Here is a 15,734-nt window from a genome sequence, read left to right on the forward strand (position 1 = left end):
ATTAGTCGATCAAGGACTGCAGAAGAAGGTTTGTGGCAAATAATAAATGAGAAAACAAAATATGGATTTTGGCGCATCATTAGCAATTAGGATTCATAGTTGTCCCGTGAAACTTCCACTTCGTGTCTCTGGAGAGTGATAGGTCGTATTCCTTTTTTCATATCTCTGTCTCCTCCCCTCCTGTACTCTTTGTGTGACTCGGCAAGAGCTCGTCGCCATCCACCAGCCCGCCTGGCTCGTTCGTTCCATTCCGCTTCTGTCCTCCCCCTCGATCAACAACATGACGGAGCTCCTCGCCTAAATCTCAACTCGCTTTCGACAACCCTCCGTGAAGGAATCTTTCCAGCCGAAACGCCCGGAAAGCACCGCCGCAAACGGGAGGTGGGGGAAGCTGGTAAGTGGCATTTGAAGGCCCCGTTTCGTGCAGCTCGACAGTCCGCTAGTTTGAGGAAAAGGAGCGAAAGGGAGGGAGTCGTTTCCTTCACCGCCATTTTGTGATAACAAGGTGCCCGAAACACAGGCGAGATTAATGTGTTACTGCTTTTTTTCCTCGGGGAATTATCGAAGCCACGCGTCGCGGGGGGACATAATGCGTACGTTGGAGTAGCGGGGGCGATGCCGTGTGCGGTTTTAGCGGGCGAGCGTTAACGTTAGCTTGTTGTGGCTCTCGTGCTAACTGCTAGCCACCACACTCGCGAGGCTACGGACGCTCTTTAGTAGCGGGCAGCTTCATCTTCCCTTTACCGTCTTGCCTCAAAACAACACATTTGAAATAATCATTTCTTAAATTGTAACGATGTCTTAATGTTTTTAAAGCAGTTACTTTACTATGTGCCCCCCCCCCCCCGTAGAGTTCACAATGACCAACGAGGAGCCTTTGCCCAAAAAGGTGAGCTTATCTTTTTTTATAACTTAACTACTACATTCAGTTATAAATCTAATATTGACTCCTTTGTTGTCTTCTCACCCAGGTTCGCCTCAGTGAATCTGACATGAAGACCTTGACCCGAGAGGAGCTGTGCACACGGTATATATATATATACACACACAGTACAGTTTTGGCTCCTTTTGGTACAAGCAGCTCATTGTTGCGTATCTTCTCGTATTGTTAGGTGGAAACAGCACGAGACGTACGTGCAGGTCCTGGAGTCCAAATATGCCGAGCTTTGTTGTAAGTAAGCATATTCACACACACACGTGTGTGTGACTCCTGATGGCAATCATGCGTGAATCGTTGATGGCCGAGACGTAGTTTCCTGATGCCTTTGCTTTCTTCGCAGCCAATGACGTACCAGGCCTGAAGGAATCTGAGGAGAAGCTCAAGCAGCAGCAGCAGGACTCTGCCCGTAGGGAGAACATCCTGGTCATGCGGCTTGCCACCAAGGAGCAGGAGTGCACAGTACGTCAATTTTTCTGCTCCTATCAATGGCAGTGGGTTTTCTCATGTTTTGCATTACAAATAGACTTGAAAACCTTAGAAGATGCTAATCGTACTTATCTTGGGTGCTGTCAATCAAAGCATGCTTATTGACATTGTCATTGTAATGCATTGTATTCATTAACCAAGTCTCGGTCACGCTCCAGATTTTTGGACTAACAAACATAACTTACAACGCTTTTGATGTTTGCTTTTTGTTCTACTTACTGTCCTGGGACGTTTACTCATAGAGCTGTATTGTGACCTCCTCGTAGACGCACATCCAGTACCTGAAGCAAGCCCAGCAGCCCAGCGCGGCCCAACTGCGCTCGTCCATGGTGGACCCGGCCATCAACTTGTTTTTCCTCAAAATGAAGGCCGAACTGGAACAGACTAAAGACAAACTGGAGCAGGCCCAAAATGAACTGAGTGCCTGGAAATTTACACCTGATAGGTAACGACAATCGAAATAACACCACCCGCTGCAACCACCACCTCCCCAATAGAAGTCAAGACTTCTGCACGCCCCCACCAACCTCACTGTCACTGCAGGAACTATGGTGGGGGAAAACTGACTAAAAAGCATTCAAACTACAAAAAAAAAAAAATGTTTTTGATCTGCGCTGCGGCAGCCGCACGTCATTAATTTTATTTTAAAAAAGAAAGAAAGAGACAGTATGGTCAGATGACACTTGTGTCCCCCCACCCACCCACCGCCACCAAAGGAGTCCGGACTGTTCCTGAAGACTGTCCCTTTACCGCACGGATATGCCGCCGACCCCCCCCACCCCACCTGCCTCCTCCGCTCGAAGCAGACAGTTGACAGCTAAAATAGGGGGCGGCTAGCCGAAAAAGCGCAATTGGAAGCCTCTAAAGACAATTGTCGTACTCGTCTAAACGGTGGAACGGGCCACACGTACCTGACTTGTGGGACAGTCTAGACACCACCCGGTCGCAGTGGCAGAGTTTTAAAAAGTAAGACTAGAACTGTGGGCGGAGCCACCCCCCGCAATGTACTTTTGGGTGCACGCCACCCCTCCCCGCCCAGCCCTCCCGCTCATGGTAGGGTGTTTCCATGTTTTGTGTTTGTTTATTTTGTGCCTTGTTTTCCTACCATCGGCCTCCTTGGCGCGTCGAGCGCCGCGTTTCACCCCCCAGCGTTGGGGAAACGCGCCGCCGCTCGAGGCGCACGGCGACTTCCCTTTGCGAGCTGTCAATGCAAAAATGTTGTTGAAGTTGATGACAATGTACCGGGCGCTTGTATTTTGGCATTGTTGGCTCTTTGACTGTTTTGTGCTGTTCTGTGTTCAAAATTCGTGACCTTACAAAGCCGCCGCTCAGCAAGACCTTGAGTTTTATTTCACTTAATTGCTTGATGGTATTTCTGCAATATGTGGACAGTTTGACAGGGCGGGACTGCAACATGCTTAGGTTGAATAATGTATCGAGGTGACTCCCATTTCATCACATTTCATACAAGCTTGTTTCTGGTAACGCAGAAGAGTCTTTCAAATACATAGATTTCATTTTAGTCCAGTGGTCTTTTTCTAACTGAGCAATTCCTTGCTGCGGTTTTCGATGTTGATGACATTTGATTGTAGTTTTACAATCGCAAGGGACGCAATCCGTCGTCCGTCTCTGGGATGCCTCTGCCTCGCCATGTTTTTGTCTCCTGGTTCATCGTGTGATGTCAGCCTTGTTTCCCTTGCAGCCAGACGGGGAAGAAGCTGATGGCCAAGTGTCGGATGCTGATCCAGGAAAACCAGGAGCTGGGGAAACAGCAGTCGCAGGGGCGCATCGCCCAGCTGGAGGCCGAGCTGGCACTGCAGAAGAAGTACAGTGAGGAGCTGAAGAGCAGCCAAGACGGTAAGAACCAGACAATTGTTTTTGAATCAGATTCCATATGTGTTGAAAATAATCTCAACCTGTGATGCTGGTTGCCCCCCCGTTAGAGCTCAATGACTTCATCATCCAGCTGGATGAGGAGGTGGAGGGCATGCAGAGCACCATCTTGGTGCTGCAGCAGCAGCTCAAGGACACCCGGCAGCAGCTCACTCAGCCTCCTCAGGGAGTCTGCGCAGGGCCCAGCAGGACGTCAGCGACCGCCGAGCCGGCCGTCCCCATGGAGCTGGGCGCCTCCTCGGACCCTGCCGGTAAAGACTTCGGGCGGGTGTCCAACGGGCCCAGCAAGGCGGCCGCTTCCCAGAAAGGCGCCGCCGTGCCCGCCCTCTACCGGGAGGTCAGCAGCACTGATGAAGACTTCGCCATGTCTCCCATGGCGTCCAGCCCCGGTGAAGCCGAGACCAAACTGTCCAACCACTCGGAGGAGGTGTCGAGGAGTCATGGCGGCGCCCGGAGTGGAGCGCAGGCCGCTTTGAGCGCAGGCTACGAGAGCGTGGACTCTCCGACGGGCAGCGAGACCTCATTGACTCAGCACTCGAACGACACGGACTCCACCACCGATCTCCACGAGGACAAGGCTGCTGCCCAAGTCAGCAAGGGCACCAGGACTTCACGGCACGCTCAAAACGGCCTGGACTCCACCGCAAGCGACGGTGCCGTTTTGTAATGTACCCCTGATTAAAAAAAAAAAACAACGTATGGTCTTTTTTTCTTTTCTTTTTTTTTTATACAGAACAAGATGACAAATGCATAGTGTGTAATACAGCGTTGCTGTCAGGCACTTTGTTTCCCTGCCCTTCCCGTTTTGCTTCTCGTGAAACACGTTTGGGAACATGGGAGATGGTTAATGTTAGATACAATTGAGCGGATGTTTGATTTAAAACAAAAAAAACAACACTAGTATGTTTCAGTCTGCTGTTCATTTCAGTTGTCCATTCACATCCACTGTTTTAACTTGTCAAGTTCAAGAATTGTGGCATAAACATCTCACTTAGCTATTGACCTGTGTTCATATTTTTTTTTTTTTTTTCAATTTTAAAATTTCATTTAAAAAAAAAAAAAAAAAGTTCAAATTCTTCTGTGAGTAGTTTCTATGAGATGTTCATATTCTGACTTCAGTCCTTTTCATGTACTGACCAAATACAAATAAAGGATTTTAATACAAAAGGAAACAGCCAGTTATTACTCTTGATCAATACATGAAACGTATGACTCACTAAAAAAAAAAAACGATGTAGCTTTTAATTTTTTTTTAACTATAATAAAGGTATATAAATAAAAAAAATGGCTGCCTTTGATCCATAACAGGAGCTCCACGCCACACGGTGGCGCTGGCGTGCTGTTCTAGTCCAGTAATAGCGCAGAATTGCACCGAATCAGCTGCTGTTTGCACACAACAGGAAAACTGGACTGTCATAGCAAAGAGCAGCAGACTGCAGCCAAGTCAACATGGATAAAGAGCCCGTTGTCATCGTCTCTGCCGCGCGGACACCAATTGGTAAAGTACACACACTTTTTCCCCCTACTTTCATTCATTTAAAAGCGACTTCCTCCATTTTAATTGTTTTTCTCATTGAATTGATATGAACCGTTGCTCGTCGTTTTCTCGTCGACCTCGCGATTTATTCACATAGAAGCCACCGTCAAAATATTTCTATTAAATATTTTAAATTGTGTCAAATGTTTGTAAATTAACCATATCTAGCAAATATTGAAAGTTTAATCAATAAGCATTTCGTGACGTTGGGTCACGCTGAGTTCCTATTGGTTACATCCACTGTCCTCTCTGGGTCAAAGGCTGTGATTGGCTCAATAGTCATAGGCCCACGGAAATGGCACGATGTGATTGGTTACTGACAACATGGGAGCACATTGGACCATCACATGAACTTGACTGATAAGTTGTTTAGTCTTGCATTTTTGTGGAAGAATAATAACAATCTATTCTTACATCATGCGAAATATATTTCTCCGTTTTATTTTACCATCATATTTATTAATATTTGACATTGACAGTGAATATCAATTAATGATAACCAGCTAACCAAGTCGAACTACACTGTCCTCAAATAAAAAATCTGAATGCATGTCGAGTAGGATATGTTACAATATTCCATTTCTATTTCTTTTTCTCCAAAGGGTCCTTGAATGGTTCTCTGTCCACGGTGCCTTTGCATGATCTATGTTCCGTGGTGATTAAGGATGTCCTGAAGCGGGCTGCAGTGAAGCCAGAAGACGTGTCCGAGGTCATTTTGGGGCACGTCCTGACGGCAGGTATTTCCGTGAGTATGATTGGCTTGGTGAACGTCCGGTCACTAATTCAATTGAATCTGTCCTTTTGTCTCGGAGGTCACGGGCAGAATCCGGCGCGTCAGGCCAGTGTCGGTGCAGGCATCCCCTTCTCGGTCCCGGCGTGGAGCTGCCAGATGGTGTGCGGCTCTGGGCTGAAAGCTGTCTGTTTGGGGGCTCAGTCCATCCAGACCGGAGAGTCCGCTGTGGTGGTGGCAGGAGGCATGGAGAGTATGAGCAGGGTGAGGATTGCACGAGTTGATTCAATTTGAAACAAAATGTAAATTCGTGAAGGAGCTGTGTGACATCATTGTTTTCCCTCTTCAGGCTCCTCACACACTGAACATGCGGGCAGGAGTGAAAATGGGCGACGCCTCCCTGCAGGACTCAATGGTAGCCGACGGTTTGACCGACGCCTTTCATGGCTACCATATGGGCATCACAGGTGGGCTCCGTACAAAATGAGTGGAATCGTATGACGTGCATATAAAAAGTCTACACACCCTCTGTTTAAATGTCAGGTTTTTATGATATAATTTTTTTTTGCTGCTCTCAGCCGAGAATGTGGCCAAGCAGTGGGACGTCAGTCGAGAAGCGCAGGACGTTTTCGCCGTCCGGTCGCAGAATAAGGTGGAAGCGGCTCAGAAAGCGGGATACTTCCTTCAGGAGATTGTCCCAGTTGTGGTTCCGTCCAGAAAAGGCATGTAACAATTTTTTTATTTCACTGAGATTAGCTGGTAATGTTCCTGCTGTTTTCCCCTGCACTTCTGCAGGCGCGGTGGAAGTGAAAGTGGACGAGTTCCCTCGCCACGGCAGCCATCTTGAGAGCATGTCCAAACTCAGGCCGTGCTTCGCGAAAGACGCTAGCGGCACCGTCACCGCCGGCAACGCCTCAGGTGAGTGGTACGTTGTACACCGATGTAAATGAGCTTGATCTTTGAGGACTTTCTCACTCTGTAGGTATCAATGACGGCGCGGCGGCCGTCGTACTCATGAGCCAATCGGAGGCCTCAAAGCGAGGCCTCAAAGCCATGGCCCGGATTGTGTCGTGGGCTCAAGCTGGGCTCGACCCGTCCATCATGGGCACTGGGCCCATACCCGCCATCAGGAAAGCGGTGAGAAGTGGACACTCGTTTATTTGAATTTGCTTGTTTTCGAGATAATAATAATGGGCTATCAAAAAAATGCTGATTTATTCTCTAATGGTGTTTTTCTAGGTGGAGAAGGCAGGGTGGCAACCGGACCAGGTTGATCTCTTTGAGATCAACGAGGCCTTCGCCGCACAGTCCATTGCCGTAGTTAAAGAGCTTGGCTTGCAAGAAGAAAAGGTACCATTACATTTTTTTTAAAAAAGATTCTACGTGGGCATGAAACTCATTTTCCGCTACAGGTGAACGTGAACGGCGGCGCCATCTCACTGGGTCATCCCATCGGCATGTCGGGCTGCAGGATTCTGGTGACGCTGCTGCACGCGCTCCAGAGGACCGGCGGCCGGACAGGCGTGGCGTCCCTCTGCATCGGCGGAGGGATGGGCATCGCCATGTGCGTGGAGAGGCTCTGATGTCACATTGTTTACACTTCAAGATTGCTCAGTGTGGTGAGTTTGGACCTCAACCTTATCAAATGTGATGGCAAGTATCAGCCCCCTCACTAATAGAGCTGAATAAATGTCCCTAGGTACGTAATTACTAACACTTAAGAACTTTAGATGTTCTCTCTAAGAGAGTATGGTCGCTTGTAACTCAACATTCCATATGAATGGACTCTAGAAGAACGATACGTGCCATAAGATGAGCTTATGTGAATATTCATCTAAGACGGAACCAAAACACGTCATATTGTTAAGTTGTTTATTAAAGAACAGTTCCTATACCAAAATGATCACATTTGAAAACAGCCACATTGCTGGTTCCTTGGAATCCTGTACAATGTAAAAAACGTTTACAACATCAACAGAAAGAAAAAAGTAGTTTGAATAACATGACAACTTTTGTAAATTTAAAGTCCGTCCATCAAAATTACAATTGAAATTTCACTGCATGTAAAAAAAACATTAAATAAAAACATCAAATACAAACTGAATGTGAATTTGCTTAGAAACTAGAATGCCTCAGCTTGGTGACCCAGACCTTCCACGAAATCGATATGGACATCCTCTCAAAGTACTGGAAACGTATATTTGTCCCCGTGTGCTCCTTTGAGATGCATGTAGAAGAACAAGGGGCAACTCGTCTCGCTACTTCCCTGCTTGGTGAGCTTGACGTCTCAGCAGTACGTAAATCTTCTCCTTGATCCAGTCTTTGTTGTACGGCTGGTACGTTTGAGTGTCCGCTCTGTAACTGGGGGGGAAATTCAAAATTGGAATCATGCATATTGTGTTTCATTCAATTAAGACACTTACACAAGACAACTCAGGTCCGCCAAGTCGTCAACGAAGTCAAACAATTGACTAATGTCGTATGTGATGGACGGGCTGTTTGGATTCATTCTCTTGAGGTGCTCTTCATACATTTTGCACACACCTGGGAGAAATATGCACATGGGAAAGAGCTTAGAAAATTCCTTGTTGCTCCCTTCGCATCATAAAACAAATTCTCATTCATGTTAATGGACGCATCCTGAGCCAGAGGGGTCGTGCTTTGAAACTACGGAAGCCGAATGAGTTTCTAACATTGTTCAGCTGTGATCATTAGCAAATTGGCAGTCAGTTGGCAAACTTTCACCACACAAGTTAAGTCACAGGTTGTATTTTAGCGAGATTAGCATGGTGAAACTTTCAGACCTTCCATGCATTCATTCACCGACTCGTAGTCCGCATACGTTCGGCCTTCGGGTTTCTTGGTGGGCTGAACCAACAGGATCGTGTGCGACTAGGAAATGGACAAAAGTCGAAAGGTGAGACAAGAATCGTAAAATATGTATGACGAGTAGAGAAGCAATATTATTTTCTTTATTTGTGTTTGGTTTGCACAGCACGTTTGACCCAGTTAGCCAGCTAGCTCGTTAGCGTAGCTGCAGCTGCCCGTTCACTTCATTTGATGCACATTTGTTAAAGCCTAAAACAATGCGTTCACTCACCATGTTGGAGTTTAAATTAAACGAATGTATTCTAATTCCTGCACGACAAATCTGAGATGAAACGGCACGACAAATACGATTTGCAAATCCCTCTTTGCCTTGATGCTGTTTACATTAAGATACTGACAGGAAGTGACGTCTTGGCATTTCCTGTATTAAGAGAAACGATTTCAAAACAAAGTGTTTACAAAGTAAGAGTGTAGTCCTCATATACAATTTATTATTATTATTATTATTATTATTATTATATCAATTAAGTGTACTTTACTGTTTATTTTTTTCTGATGGTATTAGTACATTGGAAACATTTCAACTGTAAAGTACCACCAAACTGAATTACAGCATCTATGTGATATATGTGTCAAATAGTTTGTGATTACAGAATTTTTTTCAAACACTGTGACTTTGAAAATAAAAAGGGACCTTAGAAGCATAAGATGGAAGAGTATTTATTTTGTTCCTTGCAGATGAGCCATTATAGACAACAAAGTCAAACTTTTTTTTACCAGGATAAAAAAAAGAGATGAAGCAAGCCACTATCACATCATGCACCCTTTGCATTTCAATTGTTAGTATGCGGCTGCGGTCTCACATGCCGTCTGACACTCCCCGAGAGAAGCAAAATTGTTATTGTTGCCCTGGCAGCCTCCAAACCAAAACTCTTGGCATCTGCCAGTGCTCGCGTTGTAATAGAAACGTCTCTTCCAGGTATCACAGGGGCCCTCAAAACGTGGCAGCGAGCAGGCACCGTGTGGAACAAGACGGACTGGATGGCTTGTGTGCTGCGGAGGAATCAAAGGTAAATACAGTCTGAATCATATTTTCGAAGGGAACGAGTCTTTTGGGTGCTTGTGTTTCAAACACTTAAAATATATCCATTTTGACTATAATGCACCTGCAAAAAATTGAGGATATTTTTATAGGCATGATGAGGCCCTCAAAATTAAAATGTGCTAAATATATCTTAACTGTTTCATCACACAAATAGAAAAGAAACAGAACAATTATTTTTACCACAGTAGTTTGGTATTCAGAACATCCGGCTCTCCCAAATCCGCTAGCAGCAGTGACCCCATCCAGACAGCATCCATATCTAAAAATGGAAGGCATGTCAGGATTACATTTATTTGCATTGTAGAATTGCCACCAAAATATCTACCTGCTGTTTACGCAGTCATGTCGGGCGCAACCCTCAAGTCCCGGCCCGCTGGCGGCGCTACGACCATCGGGGCAGCAGCCGTAATAAGACCGGGCGCAGTCGGGAGCGTTTACTCTCACGTTGGGATTGTTGTTAGTGTTTGGCCTGATCGCTGGATCGGATGAAGAGAAACGATATATATGAATGTCATAGATTTTGTAATGTGAAGATCCGAGATCCGGGATATTTTTTTTCCCTCTTATGACAAACTGGTTGTAAATACCAAAAAAAGGAATTGACTACACACATGATGGAGTTGCAGGAACGTAGGGTACAAATCCCGTCGTGGTGCTTTCATGCAACCCTGGACTCTGTAGACTCGGAACACCTCGCGAAGAAAATATTCATCAAGTAAATACAACTTCCTCGAAAGAGTGTTTGGCCACTTGACTGACTTTGAGCTTGGTGGCAGGGCTGTACGTTGCATTCCTCCACAGTTACGGGCCTCCTTGTAATCCCGCACCTGACCACCGGGTAAGGGGTCAGGCTGCCGTCGAAACAGCCCACCTGCCTTTCCCTCACGCCGCCGCCACAGCTGCGAGTACACTGCAGAAATGCAATTTCAAGAATTCAAAGTCAAGAATAAGGCTTGTCCCATTCCGCTTACCAATCCGTAGGAGGCCACGTGCCATGTGACGTGCCCGCGGCAGGCCGGTCTCCTGCACACTTGGACCGAGGAAGGTCTCGCGAAGGCGGCGCAGGCGCTGTCGTCCAGACGTTCACCCTCGGCGCCCTCGCAGGTCACCTCTCGCGTCTGCTGGCCCGCCCCGCAAGTCACCGAGCACTGCCCGGCGAGCCAATCAAAACGGAGAGATTAGCCAGCTGAAATCGGGCCGGCTAGCTTCCTCGCGAATGTTTCTAGATAGCAACCTGGGAGAAGGCGGAGACTCTGTACTTTGCTCCGCACGAGTCGGTGTTGCACGCCTGCTGCCACTGAGGCCTCTGCAGGCCCTGATCGATGCAGAAGCTTTCGGCCACCGTGCGGGAGTCGAGCTGGTCCCGAAGCCAACACTCCACGGTGCGATACTGCATCCCGCCACCGCAAGTAGTCGAGCAGGCAGCGTAAGCGTTGGCTCTATACTCGTACGTTCGGGTCCCGTCGGGGTGAGCGGTGTCAGTGGGAGCCGAGTACTCTGGTTGTGGGACATCTTCCAGACCCAAAATAACCCCTTGGCTCACTGCCTGGAAGATCCATCACATGATAAAGACAAAAAAATATTTAATGAGGCTTTGCAAAGATGAAATCCTTTCTGTTCTCACCTTGCACATGCCGTCCACACAGATGTCATTTCGGCCCACGTGGCACAAGGTCCCGTCCACCACTTTGGGCCGGTGACGATAAACGGTGTTATGTTCTCGGGTGATGCAGTTCAGCTCACACGGGTTGGCTGCAGAAACGGAACATTCTTCATTCTTGTAACCGAGTATTTGAGCGATTCGATTTTTTTTTGGGACGCCGCATACCTCCGTAATATGGCACCCATGTGTGATGTTTCCCCTGAACGAAAATTCGGTCAAATTGGGAACATTGCTCCTCTCGGAAGTCTCTGGATCCCACCGGGCACTCCTACAAACAGGAGAAGCCGTTGAATGGTACATTTTATCGTCTCTACCTGGATGATTGATTCATTTACGATATTCCAACAATGATTTTCTCTCTTTCCTTGTTTGATTGTATTGTCTGGGTAATATCAGTACTATGTATATTCCAAATTGAATACTCACATTCAGGTTACAGAGCTGAAAAGACTTGGATGATCCCTTGCAGTTATGACCTCCATCCGTCCTAAAAATTTTTAATTAATAATAATTAGCTTAATTATTTCAATAGCGGGCTAACCTGTGCGTTACCTCAATGTGATACATTCCCTCGTCCTCATTGCAACTCCCGTGCCGCAAGAGCGGCTGCAGGGTCCAAAGGGCCCAAACTCACCCCAGTGGTCCTGGAGCGTCTGTGATTGCTAGAAGTGCAGACACATTTCGAAAACAATAATTTTAATCATTCCCATAATATTATAAATATCCTGCAAGTACAAGTTGAGCACGTAGAGCAATATCGCTGGCACGTTTTGTGGATTTTCGGAACATACTGTTCCGAAAATCCCCCATGTCAAACATTACCAGATGTGAGACTCACTGTAAAGGCGGGTACAGCCAGAAGATGGACCAGAGCCAAGACCCTCAGCGTGTCCATTTTTAGCACACTGCAAAAACATCGAATAATTTATTTTTGACTGCATACGCATTCAAGCGTAATAACCGTTTTTCTTTTTCCTGCACAAATTAAAAAAATCTGACTCCGTTTTAAATGTAAATGCCATCGGTTCCAATACTTTTGGCAATATTGCACTATTATTCTGATCTTCTTACCTTCTGGAAGAGAACGCTCAAATGGTAGGAATTCAGTAGCTCAGCAGTCCAGATGTGCTCTTAAAAGTGAAGTGACACACACACACACACACACACACGCCCGCCGCTTTTCTATAGTCTTCCTCCCTCTTGGCGCCGCACCGCAGCCAATCAGGTGTCCGAGTTCAACCATAACGCTTCATACCACGCCTGTGGCAGATTTAACATGTCATTTACGTGTTAAAGGGGTGTTTATAGTCTGGAGACTCGTGCAGAAAGAGAGGAGGAGGGAGAAAAAAATGTCTTTTGGAATAGTGTGTTTAGTCAGACCGCATCATTATCGGAATTTAAAAAAAAAAAAACACGCTTTCAGATTCATGGATTGATTAAGTCAAGGTCAGTTAAAATAACACTGTTAAATTGTTTATTTGAATGCATTTCAAGAGAAGCGTTTAAAAGAAGTGCTGTGGCGCCATAATTGTTGGGGGAAACAGAAAAATGCAAGCCAAACCATCATTACGGGAAAAAAAGAAAAATCTCACTGCCGCTTAAAGCTCACACTCATTCTTTTCCCGCAAAGTCATTTTGTGGCCTTGAAAACTACTCGTTTGGCTTCTCGGTGTCCTTCTCGCTGGCTTCGAAGGTGCTCTTGCTGATGCACACCCCCTCCAGGGCTTCCATGATCTCATTCATATCGGCAGCCATCTCCTGGTAGCTCTCCTTCAGTTCATCCTGCTGCTGTTTCAGATCCATGGCAGCTGCCAGAAGCTCTTGGGCCTGGACCCTGCACTGGCTCCTCAGCTGCTCCACGTCCGCCAGCATGCTCTCCATGCTGTCCATCAGCTCGTTCAAACCCTGGGCTGTCATCTCGATCGTCATCTCGGTGCCGTCCACTTGACTGCTGTCCGCCTTCATCTGCTTCCATTCCGCCGGCGGCCATTCCGACAGCGTCCAATCCGCCGACGTCCCCGCCACTGGTTCTGGTTCTGGTTCCGGTTCTGGTTCTGGTTCTGTCTTTGAGTCTTCTTCCATGACTGATAGCTGGAAGACAAGTGAATTACTCAATTTGTAGCTAATCTGGTGCACCATGGGGGGGCTTCGCCGACCTCTAATCCATTTCTATCCCAAGCGACACCGTCCAGACGGACCGGCAGCCGCCCACAGTCTTGACACTCAGGTGCATCATCGCACCTTGTCGCAATGCAACCAATCTTGCCATTTGCTCTCCTTTATATTGAATACCGAGCAGTCATTCTATCACAATGACTCTATCCAGCAAACTGCTCGAACCTTGGGATAAAGATTTTTTTTTTTTTTTACCAATTTCCATTGCTTGAAAACATAAATATATAAATAATAAAAATAGTGCTGCAAAGGTGCCTAGCCTTTAAATGTGTGTCGAGATAAGGATGACCTCACCACTTCAAGTCTCTTATCAAGGCAAGACAACTTGCTCTGCAATAGATGACAAGCGATGCCCTTTAACTACAGAATTGCCAACAAAATTGGTTTTAAAACTATTCATTAATTGATATATACATATTTATATATTTTTACAATATGCGCGATTATTCATGAAAAGTCTTCAGCAATTTCTTAATTGTCTAAATTGACACAATGACAACTAAAACACATTTTCCACTGCATTACATTACAGTTAAAAAGGGAAAAACCAAAAAAGTTATTCAAAATAATCAATGCAACAGTTAAACCTAAAATGAAAGAAATCGATCAAACATCACATAGCTAAAATAAGAATAACGCTTACTTGTTTCCCTGGTTGTTATGTGCACGTATGTAGACGGAAGATAAGTGGATCCTCTCAGGAACTCGCCCACTGCTCACGAGATGCACGTAACACACACAAAAAGCGACAAAATTATTTTTTGTCAATATTTATATTTATCTACATTTATTTTGAGCCTTAGACTTATTTTCAAAATAATATTGAAGCGTGATATTATTTAAATACTTTAATTATAAATATTTTTGCAAGCTAATATTTTCCACTCTGTAATAAAGAAAAGAAATAATTGAGAATGACTATCAATTTTGCTAAATAAATAGACGGGTGGTTTTGGACAATTTATCTTTTACAAGCATAGTTTATTTCCATATTTAACTGACAAGTGCGTTCAATTTGTAATTCCCTCAAATATCCGCCAGAGGGCAGTGTTGTAATGCGTTTAGTGCTTTTCAGCATTATCAAGCCAGTTTTTCTACTGCGTGTGTTTTGCTATCAAGTCAAGCATGCGATGTTGGAAATGATGTGATTGATTATATTGTTTGTATTTCGACTTTCATGTGATTATTCCCATATTTATGAGAGCCTGCTGGGCACATGCGATCATTTAAATTCCAATATAGTGTGTGAAAGTGCATGTGAGAGAGCTGTGCAGGGGGTTTCAGGAGTATGGATTATTTGCTATTCAGGGAGTCCAGCCAAGCGTGAGGCAGAGGAGAGAAAAGAATCATTGTTGTGGTCCAGATGAGTGTCAGAGGTGCCTGGCGATATAGGGGCTTTTTTTTTTAGGGGGGACAAAAACACACTTGCAACAACGACCTGACCCCCATCATATAAGGTCTGTTTTAGAACTTCTCCCCCCCACCCCAAAAAAAAAAATCACATTTAAATGTGGTTTATCCCAGATGCGACGATTATCCCCAAACTGCAGTTTAATATTCTGCAGACGCCAAAGAAGACCGAACTGGAAAGAAAAGTCCACAAATGGGTCTTTTCTTCAAAGGGGAATTGCACAAACAGTCGAGCTCCACCCCAAGCCTTTTATATCGGGATCACTTTCCTTCTTCTGGTAAATGGGTGGGATTCCCGATCCCGTCCCCCGGGGGGAAGAGTACAGCTACATGAATGGCTAATTATTTTTTCTTCCTCCAACAATGGGACCGCCCTCGCTTCCAGAGAATTACTTTTCCGTACTGTTAGCGACGCAACACCGTTCAGATTTTTCCGATTTGACTAGGGGGTGGAATAAAAACATGGCGGCATTGTCATGGAAAAATGTGGGCACCTGTTGGAAGATCCTCGGAATAGCTCCTCGAAGCAATACGGTCGGATACTTGACCTCATTCGTTTATCCGACGCATCGCTTAGCTTGGAACGCTTGTGAAAGTAATGTAAAGCAGAGCTTGAGCGAGGGATGAGAAACATTTCAAAGAAGACGAGAACAGATGTGCCTTTCATGTCGCTACCGCCCTTTTCACCAAAAAACAAAACGGGCCTCACGAATCGACCAAACAATCCATCAGACAAAAACCAAACAAGGAATGTTGACCTAGTTATTGTTGTCGCATTCAACCCAGTTTTTCTTCCACATGCTGTCATGTTTCGTGTCCTTTTGGGTTTTTCCTGCCCTCTGCCAGGACCTCATTTGAGGCTGGAAAGCAGGTTTTCAGACACCAGGGGAAATCTGCTTTACCTCCGCTCCCCTCGCAGCTCATTACAGCGTGAACTAATTGCATGCTAACTTTAGCAAAGTGGTA

The 15,734-nt window shown here is 45.7% G+C and overlaps 4 protein-coding genes across 4 annotated transcripts; 2 read left to right on the forward strand and 2 right to left on the reverse strand.

The window, feature by feature from the left end:
- The first annotated feature begins 176 nt into the window (after positions 1–176).
- Positions 177–4,491, forward strand: wtap (WT1 associated protein). The gene is made up of 8 exons (XM_061269498.1): positions 177–394; positions 852–889; positions 972–1,027; positions 1,113–1,171; positions 1,281–1,399; positions 1,693–1,871; positions 3,129–3,283; positions 3,370–4,491. Exons 2-8 carry the CDS (start codon positions 860–862, stop codon positions 3,984–3,986), a joined length of 1,215 nt encoding a protein of 404 aa, XP_061125482.1. The 5' UTR covers positions 177–394; positions 852–859; the 3' UTR covers positions 3,987–4,491.
- Positions 4,492–4,678: 187 nt separating this feature from the next.
- acat2 (acetyl-CoA acetyltransferase 2) lies at positions 4,679–7,685 on the forward strand. The gene is made up of 9 exons (XM_061270775.1): positions 4,679–4,817; positions 5,459–5,593; positions 5,669–5,850; positions 5,936–6,053; positions 6,165–6,308; positions 6,382–6,504; positions 6,569–6,723; positions 6,826–6,936; positions 6,999–7,685. The coding sequence occupies exons 1-9, from the start codon at positions 4,769–4,771 to the stop codon at positions 7,167–7,169; spliced, it is 1,188 nt and encodes a 395-aa protein (XP_061126759.1). The 5' UTR covers positions 4,679–4,768; the 3' UTR covers positions 7,170–7,685.
- On the reverse strand, positions 7,445–8,830 carry erh (ERH mRNA splicing and mitosis factor). Its single transcript, XM_061270776.1, has 4 exons — positions 8,687–8,830; positions 8,391–8,478; positions 8,010–8,130; positions 7,445–7,947 (listed from the first exon to the last, which is right to left on the reverse strand). Exons 1-4 carry the CDS (start codon positions 8,687–8,689, stop codon positions 7,845–7,847), a joined length of 315 nt encoding a protein of 104 aa, XP_061126760.1. The 5' UTR covers positions 8,690–8,830; the 3' UTR covers positions 7,445–7,844.
- A 289-nt stretch (positions 8,831–9,119) lies between these two features.
- On the reverse strand, positions 9,120–14,095 carry paplnb (papilin b, proteoglycan-like sulfated glycoprotein). The gene is made up of 14 exons (XM_061270765.1): positions 14,002–14,095; positions 12,255–13,274; positions 12,022–12,088; positions 11,736–11,845; positions 11,610–11,670; positions 11,349–11,451; positions 11,145–11,272; positions 10,755–11,066; positions 10,492–10,668; positions 10,280–10,430; positions 10,132–10,212; positions 9,846–9,996; positions 9,701–9,779; positions 9,120–9,468 (listed from the first exon to the last, which is right to left on the reverse strand). Exons 3-14 carry the CDS (start codon positions 12,076–12,078, stop codon positions 9,256–9,258), a joined length of 1,623 nt encoding a protein of 540 aa, XP_061126749.1. The 5' UTR covers positions 12,079–12,088; positions 12,255–13,274; positions 14,002–14,095; the 3' UTR covers positions 9,120–9,255.
- Positions 14,096–15,734: the final 1,639 nt, after the last annotated feature.

The sequence above is a fragment of the Syngnathus typhle genome, linkage group LG22 (assembly GCF_033458585.1).
Source record: "Syngnathus typhle isolate RoL2023-S1 ecotype Sweden linkage group LG22, RoL_Styp_1.0, whole genome shotgun sequence".
Taxonomy (NCBI): domain Eukaryota; kingdom Metazoa; phylum Chordata; class Actinopteri; order Syngnathiformes; family Syngnathidae; genus Syngnathus; species Syngnathus typhle.

Bases quoted from the DNA above. Each gene is read 5' to 3' on its own strand.
- wtap (XM_061269498.1), top strand. From the start codon at position 860: ATGACCAACGAGGAGCCTTTGCCCAAAAAG. The intron at 1,028-1,112 runs GTATATATATAT...TCGTATTGTTAG, and splicing joins CGAGAGGAGCTGTGCACACG to GTGGAAACAGCACGAGACGT. The intron at 1,872-3,128 runs GTAACGACAATC...TTTCCCTTGCAG, and splicing joins TGGAAATTTACACCTGATAG to CCAGACGGGGAAGAAGCTGA.
- acat2 (XM_061270775.1), top strand. From the start codon at position 4,769: ATGGATAAAGAGCCCGTTGTCATCGTCTCTGCCGCGCGGACACCAATT. The intron at 4,818-5,458 runs GTAAAGTACACA...TTTTCTCCAAAG, and splicing joins TGCCGCGCGGACACCAATTG to GGTCCTTGAATGGTTCTCTG. The intron at 5,851-5,935 runs GTGAGGATTGCA...TTCCCTCTTCAG, and splicing joins GCATGGAGAGTATGAGCAGG to GCTCCTCACACACTGAACAT.
- erh (XM_061270776.1), bottom strand. The intron at 8,131-8,390 runs GTCTGAAAGTTT...TATTTCTCCCAG, and splicing joins GGTGAATGAATGCATGGAAG to GTGTGTGCAAAATGTATGAA. The intron at 7,948-8,009 runs GTAAGTGTCTTA...TTTCCCCCCCAG, and splicing joins GCGGACCTGAGTTGTCTTGT to TTACAGAGCGGACACTCAAA.
- paplnb (XM_061270765.1), bottom strand. From the start codon at position 12,078: ATGGACACGCTGAGGGTCTTGGCTCTGGTCCATCTTCTGGCTGTACCC. The intron at 11,846-12,021 runs GTGAGTCTCACA...CTGCACTTCTAG, and splicing joins TGGCTGTACCCGCCTTTACA to CAATCACAGACGCTCCAGGA. The intron at 10,431-10,491 runs GTAAGCGGAATG...GCATTTCTGCAG, and splicing joins ACGTGGCCTCCTACGGATTG to TGTACTCGCAGCTGTGGCGG.